Source organism: Piliocolobus tephrosceles, chromosome 8, assembly GCF_002776525.5.
Source record: "Piliocolobus tephrosceles isolate RC106 chromosome 8, ASM277652v3, whole genome shotgun sequence".
In the NCBI taxonomy this organism is placed as follows: domain Eukaryota; kingdom Metazoa; phylum Chordata; class Mammalia; order Primates; family Cercopithecidae; genus Piliocolobus; species Piliocolobus tephrosceles.
This window is the reverse complement of record NC_045441.1, coordinates 91,629,154-91,654,047: the sequence shown is the minus strand read 5'-3', so window position 1 is coordinate 91,654,047 and position 24,894 is coordinate 91,629,154. Positions and strand designations below refer to the sequence as shown.

The 24,894-nt window shown below is 35.9% G+C and overlaps 1 protein-coding gene across 2 annotated transcripts in view; it reads right to left on the bottom strand.

The window, feature by feature from the left end:
• Positions 1-24,894, bottom strand: part of SEMA3C (semaphorin 3C) — a 179,417-nt gene that overhangs the window by 4,057 nt on the left and 150,466 nt on the right. For both annotated transcript variants that reach the window (XM_023226661.2, XM_023226662.2), the window contains 5 exons: positions 18,559-18,647; positions 14,990-15,031; positions 11,712-11,869; positions 4,652-4,719; positions 2,348-2,478 (listed from right to left, as the gene is read on the bottom strand). In XM_023226661.2, coding sequence (XP_023082429.1) covers positions 2,348-2,478; positions 4,652-4,719; positions 11,712-11,869; positions 14,990-15,031; positions 18,559-18,647 — 488 coding nt within the window. The remainder of the gene's footprint in view (positions 1-2,347; positions 2,479-4,651; positions 4,720-11,711; positions 11,870-14,989; positions 15,032-18,558; positions 18,648-24,894) is intronic.

Below are 24,894 nucleotides of genomic sequence, written 5' to 3'. Positions count from 1 at the left end.
TGTGCAGGTGTTTTTGATAAGAGGAAAACAAGAAATTATCTAACAAATAGATGGCTTTGAAAAAAAACACTTGTGGTATGGTATATTCACACTATGAAATATTATGCAGCTAGGAAATATGACATTGAATCTCATGTACAGATATTCAAGCGGGGTATGCCTGTGTGTGTGTGAGTGTTGTATGTGTGTAGGGGAGGAAAACTATGGACTTATATATTTGGAGAAATATGTAAGTCTTGGGAACCTTACTCTGGGCAGTGGGAATAAGAACTGAGTAATTATTATTCCATAAGTATTAGTATTATTCAATAAGTATTAGTATTATTCAATAGATAGTAAAAGTGATACTAAGTATTGAAGTGGAGGAGGGCTTTCAGTTTTCACTTGATGCTACTTAGTATGAACTATTTGCCTTTGCTCTGTGAGCTTTTATCATTTGTCTTACTCAAAAAAAATGATTAATGTTTACACAGTAATATGAGTGAGAAGCATATGTTTTCTTAGAAAGGATCACAATAAGTTTAATAAAATATTAATAGTTTAAGAATAAGTAAAATTGTGCTCTGCTTAAATTATGAACAAAACAGACTTTCATACTTATGTTACAGCTAATGTTATTGCAATATTAAATTATTAAATTCTTATGTTTTTGAGATTGGGAAAAAAGTCAAAATAGTAATATTTGAGTCTCCATATTCTTGAGCATTCTCAAATAGAACTTTGGAAATATTATTAGAGGGAATAAATCCTTAACATTCCATTTACATTTTACTATTAATTTATACGGCAGATATTCAAATATATATATTTATTGTAAATCATAGATGTTATATTCACTTATGTATTATTCTATTGAACTTTTTACTGAAGAAAAGAAAATTACTTTCTAGTTGATCCTTGTTTCAGTATTACCCAATTCACATATATACATATAGGCTTTTTCTGGAACGACTGTTCATATCCTTGTGTTCCTGCCCTGGCCTAACAGCTCACTTGTGTATAGTAATCATCATCACACATTATGACTTCTAACCCAGGTTACTCTGCAAGCTAATTATTATAATCCATATCCATTCAAAATAGTTGAAAATTAATTTGACTGCAGAAATGTCAAGACTTCTTTGATAACAGATTTTATAGCAAAGAAAAGAGATCTCAAATAAATAATAATTTTCATTATTAAAATCTCTCTAAAAGTATTGTTAGCATGATAGGCTTTGGAAGAATGATGGGACTCTGATGTCCATCTAGCTCATCTTTCCTCCAGATAATTCAGTTTCCTCCTGCAAGTAGTCATCTGCTTATGGTGTAACATTCCAGTAACGAGGGACACATAATTTCCTAAACAGTTCATAAGATATTTGGGTAGACAAGTCTGAGAGTCGGAAAGTATTTTGCATATGAAACCAACATTTATATCAGTAATGCTGATGCAGTATCTGTGTTCTACAGCTTCAGGCGGTACTCACTCTACATACCCTTAATTAACTTAATATGTAGTAACCAAATTGCCCACAACAAAAGAATACACATAAATGCAGAAGGCTCCACTTCCCCCTTGGCTCCATCAGACTTTATGATGCACAAATGATGGTATGTTTTAGACCTCCCTAAGGCTTTAAATAGACATATATATTTTTAACATCTCATTTGTCAGGACAACATGACATCAATATTATGAAATTCATTATTTACAATATATCACCCTATGCCATTTTATAATGTCTCCCTTATTTCAAAAAACCCAGCTCTTTCCAATCCATGAAAAGTTTCAGTAAGCGTCTTTTTATTTGAAAATCTAAGGACTTTTTCCATATCACTAAATAAAGGCAATGGTCTCATAAACAATGATTCCATATATTACCTAACCAAAGCACAAGAGTTATGAATAATAAAGCAATGGAAACAGATTACCACACAGCAGAAAAACGCTCTTTGTCATGAAGGTTATAGTTCAGTGTAATTTCTTGCTGAGGAAAATTAAACTTTTTTAAAAAAGCCCCCTTTTATCTTGTGAATCACACAAAGGTGCTGTTGTGTGAAAACTTGGCTTCTGGATTTGCACACATCTTGTTTCTTTTAGGAATGTTTCCTCACATCAATACCACTGTCGTAGTGCCCAGGCTCTTGTTTCAATCACCATGTTACAGAGGTGAGCAGGCAGAGAGAATTTCTAATTAATCCATCAATTCTTAGGACAAAGGATTTTAAGGAAAGTGGCACTTGTCATCCCAAAGACATAAGAGATGATCATATGCCTTTCCTTTTTCCTTTGATCTGAGCCTCACGGAGGGACGTTGATTTTCTCCGAAGCCCTGATGGATTGCTGCTGTGCTGCTTTACTCACCTCTTTCCTCCTGTCTTTGTCTTTCTGTAACAGCCACTTGATAGATGCCTGCGGAGACTTGGGGGCACACTCCAGAAAAGTGGTGTTATTTTTTACTCCATACTGGACAATTTCAGCTGCATTTCTGTATGCTAGCAGGCAAAAATAAAAGGCGAGAAAGAAAGAACACAACTGAATTTAGAGCACACTCTCCTGTAAAAATGCTATATACATGTTTATTTTTATACAAAATTGTGAACAACTATGGCAGCCAGTAAAAAGCAGTGGTAATCATTTAACAAGCAAAGTAGGACACGTTGTTTACCTGTTTTGTTTATGTAAAGGGAAGGAGAGACTGTGAATTAAGGTAATGTTGATAAAATCATGTTTATTCAAGAATTACTCTACGCCAAGGATTGTTCTTAATATTACTTTGTTCACTTAATTATTACAATACTCCTGTCACATTTTCTCAGCTTTTCACAGCTGAGCAAACTGAGGCTGTGAGTTATGAGGAAATACACTTTAGTGAATGTGTCAGGCAATACCGAAGCCAGGTCTATCCCATTCCTAAAGTCCGTATTCAGTGTCATATAGAGGAAATATGTAAGCACTGGGAAAGAGCAGAAAGAAAGCTGTGGCCTTGGTGGAATGTAGTGATTGAGAACACTGTCTTCAGAATCAGCGGAACATAGGGTAAAATCCTGACCTTACCACTACCGGCTGTGTAAACTTAGACAAGTTACTTGATGTCTCTGTGCTTTAGTTTTACTCATCTCTAAAACATGGATTACAGCATTTTTACATAGGGTTCTCAGTAAAGGTATTAAATTAGGCAAAACATTTAGTATTGCCATATGGTAGCTTAGACATGGACAGAATAAAGCAGGAATAATAGCACTCTAGTATGGTTTTTTTTTTAAACATTGAGTGAAATAATCATTAAAAAACACTTAGCTCAGGTTCTGCCACAAAGTCAGCATTAATATTTGCTTGATGTTACCTCCACTGCCATTATTCTTACCACTATGACAACTACTACTGATGGGAACTGATATACTTTTATAAAATTGCAAATGGAGAAATGGTCATTTGAATTTATTCCCTCAACTAGATGTGTGGAACAAGTAAGCAAAATCTGTCTTAATTTGCTCTTTGCAGTTAGAATAGTAAAAAGAATGTCATTTTTTACTAAAGGAAAGCACAGACTCAAAGGGATTAGAAATAGGAGTCTCACTGTTAATTTCTGAAACAGCATATCTGTAGCACCTTGGTGAGCCACAAGGAAGGTCTGCTTGGAAATATTTTTATTTGGTGGGACTGAGGAAGGAAAAGTATTGTAACATGGTAATTCCATGTCAGAATGGGAAGGATGGAATTTATTTAATTGAAGGACACAAGGCAGGATTGTCAACAGGCACTGTAGTACACCCATGTTCATAGCAGGATTCTCACTATATCCAAAAGATGGAAGTAAACCAAGTATCCAGTGATAGATGAATCAATAAACAAAATGTGGCTTACCTACATACATACGTACATATATATGTATATATATACACACACACACACACTATAAATATGCACACATGATAAAATATAATTCAGCCTTAAACATGAAGAAAATTGTGATATATGCTACAATATGAATGGACCTTGAAGACTTTAGGTTTAAGTGAAATGAGTCAGTCACAAAAGGACAAATATTGTATCATTCCGCCTATACGAGGTATCTAGAGTAGTTGAATTCGTAAGAAATTCGTAAAGAAGTAGAATGGTGGTTTCTAAGGGCTGGAGGGAAGAGGTAATGGTTAGGTGGTATTTAATAGGTCTAGTTTCAGTTGCTAAAGATTAAAAATATCCAGTCGTGGCTGGCAGTATGTTGCACAATGTGAATATGCTTAATGCCACAAAACTGTAAACCTTAAAATGGTTAAAACAGTAAATTTTATGTTATGTATATTTACTGCAGTAAAAAAAAATGCTGTTCTAAAGGTTCTTCGGTGGTAAATCTCAAAATGGAAAATAGGTTTTCTTTAGAAAGAAAATAGCAGCTAAGAAAATCTGTAATTACAATCTGTGTGAAAGATCTTCCAGCTAACATATTTGAAGTATATGTGTTCCGAGACATTTGTTTTTCATGATTCTCAGTATACACACAAAAAGCCTTTAAGTTTTAATTACCATATATAAATACACAGAATGTTATAACAAATATTTTTGAAAGTGAAACGTTTGAATCTATGACAATGTTTTCTCTTACTGAAATGTGACACGGAGCATTGCTACTGTGCACTGAGATTGGCCATTGCTCACTTTTAATACCTTTTAGATTAAATCCTCTGCATTGAGTCAGTGGGTTTCCATGTCTCACGTCTTGTCTTCGGCTCCTCCTGTAAGTGCAGAAATACATAAAAGTGACTGAGAATTATCACTGCCAATTACACCACTCTTAAAACATTGTAATTTTAAACGTTGCATCCTTTTTATTGCTAAGCTGTCATAAAAGTTTTTTAAAAGAGTTCTGATTGATGTAGCTATCTCACATTTCTTATACAATTCATCAATAATGGGGGGGTACTTATCCTTGCTTTTCAATCTGAGTAAGTTTTTCCATCTACATTCAGGATGGAATGGCTCTGAATCTCCTGTTGCATGCATATCCTGAGTAAATGCTACCTTCTCTAATTAATGGTGTAAATGTTTAGTTTAGAGAAATTCACCCTAAATTTTCTAAATCTATAACCTCCAAAGTATAAACTCACTGGCATTTTCCTTTTTATAATAGTTTGTCTTAAATAAACATACTTGTTTCTTACAAAAGTCAATGTTTTCTGTTTCTAGATATATTAAAACTTTTCTGAAACAAGCAATAAAGATAAAAATAGGGACATTTAATAAAAAGTTAATTTCATTTACTAGAATAAGCATGTTGTCCCCAACTTTTTATTTTGAAAATTTCAAGTCTACAGAAAAGTAGAGATATGAGTAAAATGAATACTGGTATACCTAGATTCACAAATTCTTGTATTTTGCCACATTAATTTCTTTCTCACATGTAAGTACATATCATGTATATACTATGGATCCACACCTATGAAAGCCTTTAGAAAATAAGTTACAGACACAATAATGCTCCACCTGTAAGTGCTTTAGCATGTATTTTTCAACAAGTAATCTTTCAACATAACAATATCATTATCATCCTAAATATACTGATATTTAACAACATAATCTAATGCATATTCTATATTAAAATTTCTCTAGTTCCCAAAATCTCTTTTATGGATTTCTTTTAAGTTAACCAGCTTCCAATCAAGGTTCATCCTTTGCATTTAGTTGTTATGTATTGTTAGCTTAAAGCATTTTGACGTTTTAGTTACATTAAGCCAGGCGCGGTGGCTCACGTCTGTAATCCCAGCACTTTGGGAGGCCAAGGCAGACGGATCACGAGGTCAGGAGTTCAAGACCAGCCTGGCCAACATAGTGAAACCCCGTCTCTACAAAAAATACAAAAATTAGCCGGGCATGGTGGTGCATGCCTGTAGTCCCAGTTACTTGGGATGCTGAGGCAGGAGAATCGCTTGAACCCAGGAGGCGGAGGTTGTGGTGAGCCGAGATCACGCCACTGCACTCCAGCCTAGGCCACAGGGTGAGACTCCATCTCAAAAAAAAAAAAAAAAAAAAAAAAAACATAGTTACATTGTTTGCAAACTGGTCATTATTTAAATAAAAGTTTTAAGTTGTATTAAATTATTTAATTTCGCGAGTCTCAGATGCACTAAGTACCTTACTTTCAGTGGTATTACATAGTCTAAGAAATCAAAGTGCAGCAACTGAAATCCTCTGAGCAAGGCATCAAACACTGTTAAAAATCAGAAGAAGGTGACTCTTTAAATATTGTGAATACCTGCCTAAATTGATTGCTGACTATCAATATGTGACTGAGCATATCACTTAATTGGGTTAAATGCTAAGTCTTTCTTAATACTTTTAAAGATAAATAAAAATAATCAGTAAGAACAGAAATATTAAAAGCACACAGTAGTTATTAAACTTACAAAGAAAAATTAATCTCATAGTCATTGATAGTGAAAAAAGCTCATTTTCTAGCTAAAGAAAACACTACTTCATGTACACAACAGACTTTATAAATCTACTTATGGTAGAATAGGTATAAAATTTTGTACCACTTAGGTATTCCTTTTCCAAAGTCACGTGACCCTTACCAATGATATATTTCTGTACACACACAAACACACAACAGTGAAAGTGTTAGTCACTTTTATCTCAGGAAATATGATTAATATGGCACAGTATTCTAGAGTAGCTCCCATATCAAGTTTTTACTGCATAACATTTGCCATATTTTGAAGTCCAGCATTATTTTACTATAGTCAACTTCTAAGTATATATTATATGAGCATCATGAGAGCGTTCTCAGCCATCTAGGCAAGCAATATCATTCACAATGGCTAAATTTATTATCCTGTGATCAACACTACATAATGGTTTACTCATGTATACAAACTCTCAAGCTGGGCAATCTCAATTTACAATATCGCATAGCTTCTAGACATTCGAATACAGAAAAAAACATTGTTATGGTTTGGCTTAAATCATGAGATCAGCAAGGCAGCCATCTGAGCCTTTTTTATGTATAGATTCCCTCCACGGTACTCACATAGCATCACAAAAACATGCTGGTAGGCAGAGTAATATTGTATTGCATGTAGGATTTGGAATTTGGTTCAAGTTTCCCATGTTTCATACACAATAGTAAATTCTTTTCGATAAATGATGAAATCTTTTATAGAAAAGTTATTTATTTGAAAATTGATCTGATTATCTTGTCTGAAAATAAAGTTTCTAACTACTTGTCTGAATCCAGAAAAAATAATGTTAGGGACTATACTGCAATATTTGATACAAAACCACAAATATTTAAGATACTTGAGAATGAAAATGGAAAAAAAAATGCTTTTATTGTTCACTATAGTTTTTTGTTTTTTTTTTGTTTTTTTTGTGAGACAGAGTTTCGCTCTTATTGCCCAGGCAGGAGTGCAGTGGTGCAATCTCGGGTCACTGTAACCTCTGCCTCCTGGGTTCAAGTGACTCTCCTGCCTCAGCCTCCTGATTAGTTGGGATTACAGGTATGAGCCACTATGCCCGGCTAATTTTGTATTTTTAATAGAGACGGGGTTTCACCATGTTGGTCAGGCTGGTCTCCAACTCCTGACCTCAGGCGATCTGCCTGCCTTGGCCTCCCAAAGTGCTGGGATTACAGGTGTGGGCCACCATGCCCAGCTTGTTTACTATAGTTTTTTTAAAAAGGGAGACTATTGAGCCAATGATATTTAACAACTTCATTATGTCAAAGTATGGATTCCACCAATTTCCAAGTATAACCATTTTTTGCTTTTTATTTCTATGAAATCCTCCAAGTGATCTTTGTGTTTTGCTTAGAGAGTGGCATCAGCACAAAACTAGGTAAATTAACACTATTAAAGAAAATAAATGTGGAAAAATACTTCAAATCCATTACTTTCAAAGGAAAATAAAAAATTCATATGGGAATTTACAAAATAGTTAATTCATTCACCAATATGCTTTGCATTTACTATAAGTATATGCTTAACTAAGTTAGGACATAATTTGGAGAATGTAAATACTGTAGATATTTTTAGTGAAACTTCCAATATGCTAGTCAAAGATAAATATGGGTAGCCTCAGGCATATTTTGTACATATGTGGCATTTTCTGGCTTTTCAAGATAGAAATAAGGCACTGCTGGAGATAATCAAGATAGCCCCCCCACCTTTTTTTTTTTTTTTTAGGCAGAGTCTCATTCTATCTCCCAGGCTGGAGTGCAGTGGCATGATCTGAGCTCACTGCAATCTCCGCCCCCCAGGTTCAAATGATTCTCCTGCCTCAGCCTCCCAAGTATCTGGTATTATAGATGCCTGCCACCATGCCTGGGCTAATTTTTTTTTTTTTCTATTTTCAGTAGAGATGGAGTTTTGCCATGCTGGTTAGGCTGGTCTCGAACTCCTGACCTCAAGTGATCTGCCTGCCTTGGCCTCCCAAAGTGCTGGGATTATAGGCGTGAGAGACTGCACCCCGTCAAGACAACTCTTTAAATAGCTACTACTTTCCTTCTCAACCCATTATTCATGGTTTAATATCAGGCATGATATTGTAAATGCAAAGAACTGTATGATAGACTCATTTCTTTATTAAAAAAGCATGATTAAAATTATAATTTGTGGTGGTAGAATGACAATGTAGAATCTATATTTAAGCACACATCTTAGAAAGGATGCTTGGGGTTGTAATAGGTGGGAAAATATGCAAACAAATGAGCTAGCCCATATTGGGCAGCAACTTCTAAAATGTAAAAAAGTATCTCTAGTATGCAATGACAGTCTATGTACAGTATGGATTTTACTTGAGAAATATTATTTGTTACATAAAAATGCTTATTGGTCAAAATCAGTCTTTACAGAGAAGGAGTACTGATGTCCACTTCCCTTACATTATATAATAACTGGTATACCTATACAACTATGGTAAAAGTTCACTTACAATCCCCATATCCCTTTCTTCCTTAGAAAGTGTAGTGCTTCAGCTTCCTTCAGCACTGAATCTGCTTAATAAATTGAATATTATATTGCAGGTGCTAGAGAGGCAAATTTTTAGAGCGTCTTACCAAGTAAACAGTATCGCCTTACAAAGAGTTATGGTAATTTAACATATTGCTACTATCATAATCGGCAGTGAAAAACAAATATGGTTGAAAAATACCAACAGTGGCCACAAAAATCACTTCTTATGTGAGATTACATTTGAAATTTGCCTCCCTTACACTCTGTCCAGGTTGAGGCCTCCAGCCCCATATTAAGATGAAAGATCACAGAGTAATGATGTCTAGAAATTCTAGACAGACATCAAAAGAAGTCAGGGACCTCCTCGCTAGCACCTAAATTAACATGGAGGAACACAGAGTCTTGGAACCCATCTACGAGACTCCTGTTTTGAAGAGTGGGAGTTCTCTTCCTATCTCATGCCATTAAGAATCTCAAATGATCCAGCCCTGGCCACTCCTTTCTACTCCAGATTCATATTTCTAACTGCCCACTCAATATCCCTGTGTGAACATCTTATTGATACCATTAACGTAACATCCTCTTTCTCCCCACAAACCTGCTCCTTTCACAGTCTCTTCTTTCTCAGGAAGTGACCTCTATATAAATCCTAATGTTCAGTTCTGAGAACTTGGATCATTTTTGACTCCTCTATTTCTCTAACCTCCCACATCCAAATACATCAACAGATTCTGTGAGCTCTGTCAAGCATCAGATCATTTTTTTTGCCACCTCTATCTTTATTATCCCTCTACAAGCCACCATTATATCTCACCTAGATGATGGCAGTAGCTTCCTGTCATGCAGCTTCTGCCACCCCTTCCCCTCTACCTCCAACCCCTTCCTACAACAGGTCTTCAAAGTAAGCCAAATCCAACCAGTGATCTTTTGAAACCAAAGCCAAACAGTATCATTCACATGTTCAAAACTCCTCAGCTGTTTTCCATTTCACTTTAAATAAAAACTTTTCAATTACTTACAAAGTCTGACATTATGTGGCATTCTGACCTCCTTTCTTCCTATCATTCCTTTTTCTCATTACAGCGCAGCCTCATTAGCTTTAGAGCTGTTTCTTGAACAACCCTGGCATCCTCCAGTGTTAGAGATTTTTGGTCCCTCTTCCTGGAATATTACTCTGCTAGATAATGTCTTGGTGCATTCCACATCAAGTCCTTGCTCACACAGTATACCTGCAGTAAGGCCCTTTTTGACACCCATTTAACTTCACAACCTCCTGCTTACCACATATCGTATCTACTTTCTCTGCCCTTTTTAAATTCACAGATTGTGTTATTATTTGATATACCAGGGGTTTACCTTATTTATTTATTATCAATTTTTTCTCTTTAGAATGCATTATTCCTGAAGACAGAATTTTTTTTGTCTTTTTTCCTGTTATATGCCTAGCTTCTAAAACAATGCCTGGAAAATATATTTCCAGTGAAAATATTTGTTGAACTAATAAATAAGAGGATCAGAATACTATTAATACACAAAAGCACTAAGGTTGTTATAATCTGTTAAGGTCCTCAAAGGAAGGTAGAGAATAAAAACCATAAAGCACCATCACCCCAGTGCTTTTCTTGAAAGATCACTCGTGCTCATGGCTGCTACTATTTGCTCCCTCTGCTAACCCTACTTTTCAAAGGTTTTAGCCCTGTCACCATCATGACCCATGTCATTCACTGTATGACTGAAAATAGCTATGACCTTGGCTGACTCTGAATTCTGCATATTCCTTTTCAATTTCTCTACTTGTGGTTCCTTCCAATTTGGTACAAGTTGATGCAGTTTCCCGCCTAGGTTTCCATTTGGATAAAAAGTACCCTGCCTCAGACTGTCTTTCTTTCTTAACCCAACCAGTAATCACACAGTCACCACTCCAGGGATAAAGCATGGTCATCAAGGTTCTGAAAGCAAATCAAGGTATCCATGCTGAAATAATACTCTTGTAGCTTGAACTCGAACCAGCATTATAAGATAATTATATTGTATTCTTGTTTACAAGATAATTAAGCAATGTAGAGAAATCCTAGGAAGGTGGGTTTTAAGGATACACTAAAGCATATAAAATAAAAAAGACAGCCGGGAGCGGTGGCTCACGCCTGTAATCCCAACACTTTGGGAGGCCGAGGTGGGTGGATCACGAGGTCAGGAGTTCAAGGCTAGCCTGGCCAAGATGGTGAAACTCTGGCTCTACTAAAAATACAAACATTAGCTGGGCATGGTGGCGGGTGCCTGTAATCCCAGCTACTTGGGAGGCTGAGGCAGAGAATTGCTTGAACCCGAGAGGCGGAGGTTGCAGGGAGGCGGAGGTTGCAGTGAGACAAGATCGCGCCACTGCACTCCAGCCTTGGCGACAGAAGTGAGACTCTGTCTCAAAAATAAACAAATAATAAATAAAATAAAAAGGACATAAATTAGATGATGCAAAAAAAGAAAAAAGCTAAATGCTACTTGAAATATTTGATGGGTCCTAGCGGAGTAGGTGTTACAGAGGAGCTCTGAAGGGAGAAAGGACTTTTTCCAAAGTACTGTACTCTGGACTTGCCATATCCATGAGAATCTCAAGTTACAACGCATTACCATTTTATTCATTCAAATACTATGTGTGGTGCTAAACACAGCTTCTACTTTTAATGTCATTTAAAGAAACAGCAATAGAACTAATTCTAAAGATGTGAAACACTTCTGTATTGTCTGGTGTCATACATTTGGATGTTGAACTGTTTAGTGCTCACCGTTTCCCAGTTGGGTAGAATCTGGAGCAGGAATGGCCATCCCAGGCACAATAAGGGTCCCGTGCCAGGCAGCAGTCAGCACAGGCTGTACCATAGATGTGGCAGCGATGCAGAGACACTTGGGAAACCCCTTCATTGGAACTCACATACAACTGTTGCTATTAAAGGAATGATGATGATTTATTTCAGATGTGGAAGTTAAAAGAAGACTTTCAGCAGGAACACATTATAATATATGCTCACAAACCCTTGGATTCATTTTGGAACTGACTAAAAACGTGAAGCAAAGCACAGAAGGGTATAAAGCCAAAACAAATAGAATTTTCCTACGTTAATATGCCTATAACATTACCACTTTCCTGTTAAAAAAGAAAAGCTCAAAGCATCATACAGAATGGTAATGTGTTTTAGACATTGGGATTCATTGTTCTCTCAGATTTGAGCTAATATATTACAGATTTAAGTTATGATTTTTTGTTTCTTTGAATGCAGTGTCTTAGCAAAGCACAAGGAAGCATTCTTATTTTTTAAGTGTGGCCACACATTACTTTGTAAATTTGAGAAAGTCTGGTTTAAAATAAAGGGCATTTTAAGTTTACAAGGAAAAAATGGTAGATAGTAAGTATTGGATGAAATAAAAAAGCACATTTTTGTCACATGCCTTTGAAAGTGGCATGTTACTCATTAAAACTACTTAAAAATAATTATTTAGAATAATATCAGTATTTATATTTATACATGTGTTAAAATTCTGCTTGATCCAGTGATCTTCATCATCCTAAAAATCTCATGAATGAAAATTTCATCCTCTTTCAATTGTAGGATGTATACTGCTTCTAATATAATGGTTTGATTCCTTTAGCTGGGCATAATATGGTTCTCAGGAGTTGAAGGAATATGTCTCTTAATTGACACTCCTTACTTTCCAAAGGACTGATATAACTCAAGTTAGCACAGAATCTGTATGCTGAAACTTGAATAGATGTAGATGTATGGGTGTGTGTGTACTCCTCCATGTACACATACATATACATTTAAAGATTAAATCTCTGGAGATACCATGTGTCCATCAGGCCCTGAAGCTCTGGAACAAGACTTCCTAGATTCAAATCTCAGCTCAGCTACAAATTTGCTGTGCAACTTTTCGGAATCACAGCTTCCTCATTAGTAAAATTAGGATAACATAGCACTTACCATATGGAGATTTTGTAAGAAATAAATGTTGTAAGGGTTTCCTCCACATAAAATGCTTGGAATAGTTTCTGGCTCATAAGTTGCTCAATGAATGTTAATTAATGGTAAAAAGTACAGTAAAATATCAATTAAACTATCAATATATGTTTTAAATTCTAATCAGTTATTTGAATCACATCTCACTCTATTACATCTAATAATTTTATTCACATCAATTGACTTTTCAGAAATTGTGCTGAAATTGGTCTCCAGTTGAAACATTCAAACTACAAGAAAACAGCTGCATGTTTTGACAATAACCATTTGTCCAGGGACATTTGAAATAAATGTTTATTGAATAAATTAGTAAGCAATACAGTAAATTTATCAGCTTCATTAAAATACTTTAAGGATACTAGTGTATTTGAGTGTAGGACACAGGTAGTTTCATTCTAGATAATATAATTTTTATTAGTCCCACTATTTTCTGTTATATGGAGTAAAAGAACAAATTAAAAAATAAGAGCATAAAATGGATAACATGAGAAATACTAAGAAAGTTATTTAAATACACATAAGATGTCATTAACAATTTGTAGTCCTCTCGCACTGAAAAAACGATGCAGTATGAAGTTGTACAAATGATTTCCAAAAAGTCAAATAGTTATCCTTGCCTTGAATCTCACTGTTTTAATGAGACATTTTAAATTATCTACAATTTAAGATGTTGAAGGCAGTGTAATATGTAACTACAGTTAAAACTTGCATACAGGATTACTATGCCACACAAATGACTTTGTGTCCATTTTGAATCTTGCCCTGATACTTGCTCTTTCCATTAACTACTGTAAACACAGGGCTTCCCTGCTGACTTCAAAGACAATTCTGACTTGAGATCCGCTCCCTAGGACATTAGACAAAATGACGAATCGCTTCTCGTTACTTGGGAAAATGTTTGTTATGCACCATACAAACATTTTTACAGATGAGATCGTTAGCTCCATTGTACCTTATTTATTTTCCCTAATAAAATTCAGTGATGTGAAAAGAGTGTAAGACTGACTATAAAATACTACTTCATCTCTAACAAACCAAATATGGTGAAGAGCTCCAGAATTATGTAATCAGTTGTGCTAACACATAAAACCTTTATTGTGTATTCCAAAAAAAATAGGTCTCAGGCTTTTACACAGACAGCATTTACTGAGGACCCACTTTATTCTAGGTAATTTCTATAAATTAACTTGTTTGTGAGCAAAGCATTACCTTACAAATGTAGAAACTTATAGGTCAGTAAAGTTACTTGATTTGTTCGTATATTATGGTCAGATAGGGATGCAAATGCATGTCAAGCCTATTTGGAAGCCTACTCCATTCTGACTATATTACTCTGTACCTTAAAAATTTTTTTTTAAATAATACCTTTTGGGAATGGAGAGGTACATGGTTTGCTCATGTATATAATGGAATTGTACTTTTTATTTCCATGATCATTGTATATTTGCATGTGTAGGACAGATCAGACAATTAATTTGAGGATTTCAATTATAGTCAAATATTTCTTTTCCAATTCCTGAACCCTTAGATTTGAGACTTTCCTTTTTTTTTTTTTTTTGATATGTTTAAATCCTAGGAAATAATATTTCCCTTAAAATAAGCATAAAAGAATGCACTGCGTATTTCAAATATGTGACAACAGTAGAAACTTAAGAGGACTGATTGCTTATTCCAAGCCTCTAACAATGTCGTGACATTATAGAGTAGCCCAAACTTTATGCTAAATTCTTCTCAGAAAGATTATTTTTATTTTAGTTGGCTTCACACACCGTAATATTTGAGAAAATCGGATATACAAAATGTTGCAATATCTTGCTGTATATATGTTCTGCTCTGACAAACTTTTATACAAAAATAAACCTATTCAGTCTTTCACTAATAACTAGTAAGTTCTACATCAAAATTAAAGGTGACTTTGCGGTATACTTTAAGCGGTATTATTTATTTTGTTAATACGAGAACTAATTATTCAGAAGTTATAAAATATAATGTCTCATAATAACAAAACATTTTAATAAACAAAGAGCATAAAATAGCTTAGTTTTTACCTTTTTAGATGAAATTTTCATTGTCGTTATAGGAGCATGATTCTAAAATATTAGAAAACAACATGTTAGTTGCTCAAATATTCCTTAAAAGGATTTTACATTCAGACTTTTTCTATTAAATCTCAAGAAGAAATCATTTTTCTTTATATACACATCTACTTTAAAAGTACTTTTCATATATAGCACATTTGCATATACTTGTCTATAAAGTACACTTTCTCTTTGGAAACTAAGGATAGAGTTTTTACACAGATATATACCTAAACTAAAGTTTGAGACCAGCCTGGTCAACATGGTAAAACCCCATCTCTACTAAAAATATAAAAATTAGCCAGGCATGGTGGCGGGCACCTGTAATCCCAGCTACTTGGGAGGCTGAGGCAGGAGAATTGCTTGAACCTGGGAGTCAGAGGTTGCAGTGAACCGAGATTGCACCATTGCACTCCAGCCTGGGCAACAAGAGCAAAACTCTGTCTCAAAAAAAAAAATGTAGTAATTAAAACACATGTATCGATATAGGCACTAGAACAAAAAATGAAAATCCGAAAAGGAAATTTTTGGAATATTCAATACAACGAATAATTCAGAATCGGATCCATGGACTCAGGTGGAGGAAGACGTGGAATGGTACACCACCTAATTCCTCCGCAACACAAGCACTCTGCATAAGACACTATTGTTCACTTGCCAGTGCTATTTTGGAAAGATAATATATTAGGCTGAACCATACTAGTTAATACTCATTGTTGCAAACAAAAAATATTGTTAGAAAAGGTTCTCTTTTGATAAAATGTGAATGAATGAAAGAACCTAAGAATTTTCTGAAATAGTAATGTGCTTGCAAATTATTCATAACTTTACTTCTTAAAAATTATCTATTACTTTTAATGATTTAAAATTAGACTTCTGGCGGGGTGCAGTGGCTCATGCCTGCAATCCCAGCACTTTGGGAGGCTGAGATGGGCGGATCACCTGAGGTCAGGAGTTCAAGACCAGCCCGGCCAAAATGGTGAAACCCTGTCTCTACTACAAAATTAACTGAGTGCGGTGGCACATGCCTGTAATCCTGTAATCCCCGCTACTCAGGAGGCTAAGGCAGGAGAATCGCTTGAACCCAGGAGGTAGAGGTTGCAGTGAGCCAAGATTGTGCCATGGCACTCCAGCCTGGGTAACAGGAGTGAAACCCATTTCAAAAAAAAAAAAAAAATTAGACTTCTGGTTAAGTGATTAATATCCATGAGCTTTACTTGAATAACTCAGGTGGGAACAAGCTCTCAAAATCAAGTGTACCCCAGTTATTTTGCTTTCTGGAGCTGCATCTATTTACCAACATTTTAAAAGGGAAAACAGTGATATCTTTAATTCTCCATTGCAACAATTTTTGATCATCCCATATAAATACGTGCGTGCACATGTGCGCGCACACACATGCATATACACATATACAAATGTTGCAACTTATAATCAGCTAGACAGCTACTAGTAGTTATACTTCCAATTCTAGTTAAGCTCAGGGAAACTAGACTTATTGCCAGAAAATGTGGAACAGAGGACTAAAAGAAGAGATTATGGTCCTGCACTGTATAAAAACAAAGCTCCTGGTTTTTCAAAGTCACACTGAATTTTCTGCAGTACATCAGTGTGACACTTAGCTAAGAAAACTTTTCAAATTAAATGCATTATTTCCTCACATGCTCATCACAGTATATCATACACACCCAATTATTTTTACCCCACCTCAGAAATGTGACACAAACACCATGCTGAAGACAGTAACTGTATTCGGTAACTGCGTCTCCTGACTTGGCCATATCAATCACTGGCACACACATTAGTAAGAAACCTCAGACTTTTTTTGGTGTCTCTTGAGCTGATGTCCCCCACATGCATTCTGACTGACTCTGTTTTTCCACTAAGAGTTTATTATTCAAGATGATAACACCAGCATAACTCATATGACAGACCATAAGTAGTTAGCACGTGATCAGAATAACTCATGTTTCTTTCCGTAACATGTATGTTTAGGCTTATGTCATGCTCACTTAATTTAACATTTCCTGATAATCAAAAGGTGATATTTCAGTATAAAAAATGAAGTGCTGCTATATGACATTTTTGCTATCTTCAAGAATACTCCAGAATAAGGCACTTCATTTTTGGCAAGCCAAATTGTCCCTACAGAGTTGAATGAGAAAAAAAAAAAAAAAAAATTGTTCTATATAATGTAATTTCGGTTAATCTAGTGAAAAAATCAATTTCTTTATAAAACAAAGCATGAAAAAAGCACGTCTGAATATCATTAACGTCATTTTATGAGCCCAATTTTAACATGCCAGTCACAAAGAACCTGTGTCAGTTAGTCTAGCATTAAAAATTATAAATTTAATAATGTAGAAGGAAACTTGCCAGAGTTCCGCAAATTTTTTATTTGATTCTATTACATATTTCTTTACATTTAAAATTTATTACCTAAATTTAACAGCGCTGCACCCTACCCCCTTACGTGCTTATAAAGTCAATATTTTTGGTGACTGTGGGAATGTCTATTAGTGAGTCAATACATTCTAAGTCTACTCAACTAAGCAAAGCAATTTGCTGGACTAGCAATAGTCTGCTACTAGGAGTTCTGAAGTGCTACTTTTACTCAGTCACAGGCTGACTCAGGTCTTTTGTTGTGTCTGGGCCATTGTTTCTTAATTGGTTTAGTTGGAAATAGTGGTCTGCAGCAGGATTGATTCCATGCCAAACTTTCTTTGCAATTCTAATAGCTCCTCCGCTGTGCTTTACCCATCTTTCCAAATGCAGATAAAAAGCACCATGTGAACTACAGTGACTGATACTGTGAGCAGAGAAGGGCATGGCAGGACACCACAAATCCCCTCTTCTGGCTCACAGATAAAGAACAGGCACTCCGCCCTGACCAGGTGAGATCTTACAGTACTGAACTTCCCTTGGGTAGGGTTTTATTTTTCTGTCCTTTTTCTTTTTTTATCCCAAATTCAAGGACAAGGAGAATACTACAATGAAATCTCAAGTTCTGATAGAACATGAAGTTCTGAGTGGTAAAGAGACAACATTTGTTTTATTTAACTGAAGTGACATTTGAGTTAAAGGCAATAAAACAAGAGAAAACAAAGTCGTTTTTCATGAAATTACTGGCTAAAAAAATATGAGAAAGCTTATCTAACAATCAATAATGTGCAAGTATTTGGGTTTCAGTGGCTTGTGAAGCAAATGATAAAAGCCCTTTCATGGCAAAATCTTCCAGACCTTGACAACTAGAACTCATTTTTTAAAAATAATGATGACCACAATTCTTCAAGTTGTGATGATAGCTTAAAAACAGAAAGAATCCTTTTATGTTAAGATAACTTGAAATGTAGGAAAACACTTTGCAAAAATATTTGTTCTGTATTTCTTATTTTATCTGGTGTTTTCCTACCCTCAAAAATTCATAACATTCATTTATTTGATCTTTTATCAAATATGGTTTCCTCCCAAGTGGCTGTAAGATTAAAGAATTCCACTCATCATGCATGTTCTGAGATTAATAGAAGAGATGTTCAAACCTTAAAGACTTCCAGCTCCTCCAGAATGAGCTCGCCACTGACAGAGTTGTTAGTAGGAAGAACAACCACTTTTTGCACAGTACCCCGATCTAAATTTTAAAAAAAAGGAAGATGTTACAATACTTTTTAAAAGAAAGCTATTTAGACACAGGACTACTGACTTAGAATATTATTTATATAAGTATTTAGTAATCAAAAAACATTGTATATATTACGCTGTTGCCATGTGCTGAATGTATTCCAAATCTCATAAAAATTGAAATACATACAATTCAAGGGGAACCAATATGAATATCTTATATTTTGCACATATTGGATGTAGCTACAACTATGAGAGAAGGAAAGAATCTCCAAATGTTAAGTCAAAAGTTCGGAACCGAATGTGTATTCTTAAAATACAATACATAAGTTTTTTTGCTTTGTTTTGTTTTTTTGAGACAGAGTCTTGCTCTGTTGCCCAGGCTGGAGTGCAGTGGTGCAATCTCAGCTCACTGCAACCTCTGCCTCCCGGGTTCAAGCGATTCTCCTGCTGCAGCCTCCTGAGTATCTGGGATTACAGGCGCCCACGACCATGCCTGGCTAAGTTTTTGTATTTTTAGTAGAGATGGGGTTTCACCATGTTAGTTAGGATGGTCTCGCTCTCCTGATCTCATGATCCACCCACCCTGGCCTCCCAAAGTCCTGGGATTACAGGTGTGGTGAGCCAATGTAACCGGCCAATACATAAGTTTAAGTTTGATCATTAATATTACTTTCTCCTCCACACCAACATTATAAAGTGACAATCTCATTTTGTTAACATTAAAACAATGATTTCATTATCCGAAGAAAGATGACTACAAATGAATTTTTATAATAACTGTGTAAGTCACTAGGATTGGAAAATTCACATTTGGTCTGTAACTATGATGAACTTTAGACATGGTAAAATGTTTCACTCACCATTCAAAATCATCTTCAAAGAAGAAACATAACTGATTTTATTTCAGGTGGGATACCTATTCATAGAAAAGTTCTACTATTTACACAACGTTATTTGTCAGTTTGTTACAGTAGGTAGATAGTCAGACATGAATAGGTGAAGAGAGTCCCCACCCCCAACCAGTAATGTCAGACGACCAACGGGTGATGGTCAGGCAGTTATCACATGTCATGTCTCTCTAAAATAATAACTGGTTGCAGCTGGTGCTGAGGCAGGAAAATAGGGTCTGGAGGCAGGGAGCGTCAAGCCAATTCACACTTTAGCTATGACAGGAAATATCCTCTCCACAGGGCATACACCGAGTAAATGACTTTGTAACTTTACCTCATCCCCTTCCTTTACACAGGTCGTACCCCAAACAGAGGATATTTAAACTCCAGAAAATTCTGTAACGGGGCCTTTGAGCCCCTATGCTCAGGCCCACTCCCACACTGTGGAGTGTGCTTTCATTTTCAATAAAACCCCTCATTCCTTCCTTGCTTTGTGTGTTTTGTCCAACTCTTTGCTCAAGATGCCAAGAACCTGGACACCCTCCACCGGTAACAGTGCCAGGGAAACACAGTCTCCCAGTAGATGGAAACACCTGAAACTGGTGATCGGCAGCTTCCCAATAAGATCTCAGGAGCTGGGTGAGTGAGCTCAAGCATGTGCATTAACAGGCAAAACGGGGGAGTTTTACTGGTATCTGACCTTCTTTTAGGAATGCTAGACTGGGAAGGGAAGAACGCCTCAAGTGAGCACGGGCACAACTCCAGTAAACACACTGTGCATGCTCCCCTCCCACGTGCTGGCAGGCCACCATGCCTGCGGACAGCCTACCCCACGGCAGGAATCAAGGGAGAAGGGACCCAAGACCCCAGAAGTATGTGAACCTGTAACACCCTAAGTCAAAGGCCAAAACTACAAACTTGATTTCTCAAGTCACACAACTGTATTTTCCTTCCTTTAATTCCTGCTCTAAAGCTTTTCAATACACTTTTAACTCCTGTTCTAGAACTTGCTTTGGTCTCTCACTCTGTCTTAGGCCCCTTGGTCAAGTTCTTTCTTCTGAGGAAGCAAGAACTTAGGTTGCTGCAGACTCATACAAATATGCCGCCAGTAACAAGCTGGCAATATGTTTCTTTGGATATTCTCAAAATGTCGAGGAAATATTGAAATTAGAGGATCCAAATAAGCTAAATCAAATAAGAAATGTACTCGTATTTCCCAATTACAGATAGCCAAAAACTGAGATGCACAAATAAATACAAGAATGTAAGAAATAATATTTATGTCAAGATTTGTAATTAAAATGGTTTCACAAGTCACATAAACATTATGCATATAATCATGCCACTCTACCAATCACATACATTTTAGGTTGAAAAGACACTAGTTTAGATTTAGTAATGTGGGGGTTAAAGCAAATTTGTGAGTAATCTGGCAAAGTAAAAATGTATTTACTTAAAATGTTTCTATTAATTAGTGAGTTGGATCATAAATATCAAGATATTGCTCTTTTAAATTATAACTATAAATTTCTAATTTGTAAATATGTATTATAATCAACATAATGCACATTTTTAAATTCTGTTGAAAATGTTCTAAGAATTAACTTGAACCGAATTGTACAGGAATTTACAACCAGAAATCATTTAGTGAGTAATACAATAAAATCTCACATCTCAAGTTGGCTTCTATTCCACAGGCACGAGTTACTCTGACATAAAAGATTTTATCTCATGTTTATAGTTTGTGTTTTATGAATCCAATGGAGTCAAAGTAATTCTTAATAAACTCAACTTTAAAACACTGCAAACTAAAAAATAAAAATCCACTAAATTAAAAACAATGTTTATACAAAAGAGCAAGACAGAGTTTGCCAGGATAATGCCTGAAATTTGTAAGGATACAAAGTATTAGCACATAATCCTAGAAGTTGCAAAGCACTCTGCAATTTAAAATTCGCTTCTTAAACCATACTCAAAAAAAGTGAAAATAATAATAATCCAAAACTTTGCAGGCTTTTAGTTTTAATCAAAAAGCTCTGAAATATCTGTTTTGTAGCTGCTTCCTTAGAATTACCCCGATAACAACTTACATGATTTTCTTGAAAGATAAATAATACAAGTAAAAATTAGAAGTGAAAAAACATTTGGGGATGCTGTGCAGAGACATGTCACAATTGAAAAGGGATGCATGTGGTTGGAGGTGTTCCTTAATTTCTACTAACAACCTATTGGAATTAGCAGTGGAAACTTCTAGGGAAATACAACATACCAAAAAACGATCTGAAAGCCAGGAAACTGTGATAGCTAGGGCAAGATTTGTGTGTGCATGTGTGTGTGCCTGTGTAAACGACCACACACATGTGTATGCATATATGTTCCTGTTGAATATTTGTTGAATTAATCTGTAGGCCATGAAGGATGAGAGAAAACTCAGGAGGATACAGATGTAAAATCTTTGTTATACGGGCATGTTATCATAAAAAGCATGTTCTTTTTTGTTGTTAACAAATCATATCAGTTTTATGGTTCCCTGCTGCAGTTTGTAAGAATCACTACCATTCTATGTGACAGCAAAATCCACATTCTTTCTTCTTTGTTTGCAACTCTTTAAATTTTTTTATCTTTAATCATTATGGATATATAATAGTTGTACATATTTATGAGGTACATGTGATATTTTGATATATATATACAATGTTTAATGATCAAATCAGGGTAACTGAGGTACTCATTATCTTAAGCATTTATCATTTCTTTGTGTTAGGAACATTCCAATTCCAATCTTTTAGTTATTTTAAAATATACAATAAATTTCTGTTAACTATAGTTGCCCTATGAAAAGAGACGGAGTAGAGGCTGTGTATAACACAGCTCCAAATAAAACCACGTAAAAACAGGTTTTGATAAGAAAGGTTCCAAGAGATAAAACTGTCAGCTCTGAAAAGAATTAAGTACTCTCAAATGATACAACTGACTCCATATTCCCCCAATGTTTTCACTTACTATGACAGCAAAATTTTACAGAAATCCCCATTTTCTTCTGACAGGGCCCACAACAAACGTACTTTATGCATACCATCTTTAAAATATTACACAAAGAAGGGCTATAAAGATGAGTTAATAAAAAGATAATGCAGGCCAGGCACAGTGGCTCACGCCTGCAATCCCAGCACTTTGGGAGGCCAAGGTGGGCGCATCACCTGAAGTCAGGAGTTAGAGACCAGCCTGGCCAACATGGCAAAACCCTGTCTCTACTAAAAATACAAAAAATTAGCCAGGTGTGGTGGCAGGCGCCTGTAAATCCAGCTGCTGAGGAGGCTGAGGCATGAGAATCGCTTAAACCTGGGAGGCAAAGGTTGCAGTAGACTGAGATAGTGTCACTGCACACCAGCCTGGGGGATAGAGCAAGAGTCTGTCCCAAAAAAAAAAAAAAAAAAAAGGATAATGCAAAACCTGTTTTTTATCCATTTGCAATAAAAGTTATAATACTACTTTTAGTCATTTCTCTTTTCCTTTGTTATTTTTGGTTTTGACAGTAGTGGGTCCCCTATATGAGGACTACTTCTGAGGTATCCTTGGGCTGTATCGTTTACTAATAATTAAGTAAGTAGCCTTAAGTTGTCTTCTATCCATTTTCACTCATTGATTCAACAAGAAAGTATTGAGTGAGTTCAGTGAGTTGGGCAGTATGCATGCAAACACACAGGCACAGGACGCAAGAGTTCAGAATCTAGAATTTATGGTTTTCTGAGAAGTAAGTGTGTTCCCATTAAAATGTTCGTCATTGAGAGATAGGCATTCCTGAATGGCCATAAAACTCCCAATTACTTATGTCCACAAAAAGCCATCTCCATGCCCTTTCGTTTGAAGATAATAATATACTTATCAAATGTCTTCCTTCTGGGGGTGGTGAGAATGGTATTCTCTGAATGCATTCACAACTATAAATCCTTTTTAGTGTTCTGTAGAATTGGGTTATTTTTACATCCTTGGGGAAAGCACCAGGCCTATGATATAGTTACAGTGAAGCCGTCACTTCTTTTTTCTTTAAACCTCACTTTGCTATTGTGTAAAACGTAAATAATAACCATGCTTTTCATAATGGCTATCTAAAAATCAATTAAGCTAAGGCTAAAGCCTAGCCAGAATCACTTCCCTTCTTTTGGCACTAACACCCTGACACAACTTTCGGAAACACCAACTACCTCATTTCGAGTCTACCTGGTTAAGGAATGGCTTACCTCTCTCCCAGCTCCAGGGAGGCCCACATGACGTAGGCCTGGCCAACAAGAGCATACCCTTGCCCCTGTGATTCACATAGGAATGGGCTAGAAACAAGTGAGGGCCCTGCCCTTCCCGGGAATGAGTTAAGTGAGACTCTTCTTCTTTCTGAAATCTGGAGGTGCTGGAGCCATTCTTGCTACCACATGCAGAGACTTCATTTGAGAACAAGCAATGCACAGGAAAATAAAACTGAAAGGTGGTGAAATAAGTTCCCGACAAATTTCACCTGATATTAGTACAAATTCAGCTATGTCTGAGGCTGTGTTCTGGATTTCTCATTTAAATGAAGAAAATGGTATTTTGTTTTAAGTGGTCTGAGTAAGGTGTGTGGTCACTTTCAGTTGAAAGAGTTCTGACTAATAAAAATTAAACAAATAAGACATGGAAATTGCTTAGCATGATGTCTGGCACATCAGTAACATTCTCAGTAAGTGGAAGTTATGTTTTAGCTTTAGCTCCATCATTGAGTACATTTTTGACACGATTGTAGTCACCTTCTTTGACTGGATCTCAATTTTCTCATCTGTGAGGTATAGATAATAGAGATACTCTAAATACATTAAAGCATTGTGTGAATAAGCAAGACAAATCTGCGAAGTGATTTACATAATGCAACTCTATGCACAAAGATAACACAGCAGACTCATCAATCTGTATGAGATATTTTTATTTTCTTTTGTTTTATTAAATCATTAAAGAAAATTTCCTAGACAGGCTTCCTTCCTACCTTATTTTATACTATCTAATTTTTTTTCTAATATAAGGAGCACAGCAATTATCCTTAAACTTTTCCACTGTCTCTGGCCAAGAGATCAGCTTGCATTTATAAGTACAGTAAGTGTTGGCTGTGGCAGGCAAGTGATCAAACACAGCTCACTACCAAGCAGGTCACTGGAATAGTCATTTGTATATCTATCTCCTGAGTCTTATGTAAACAGTCCTTAGGGAGTTTCCCTGGAAACTGATATGCCAAACTGTCTGTTTTCCCCTGCGCTTCTGGTTGCCTAGGGATTTGGGGCAACACTGCCTCCTTAATGAGATCTGGCCAGTCCCTTCCTCCTGGTTGCTAACCTATAAACG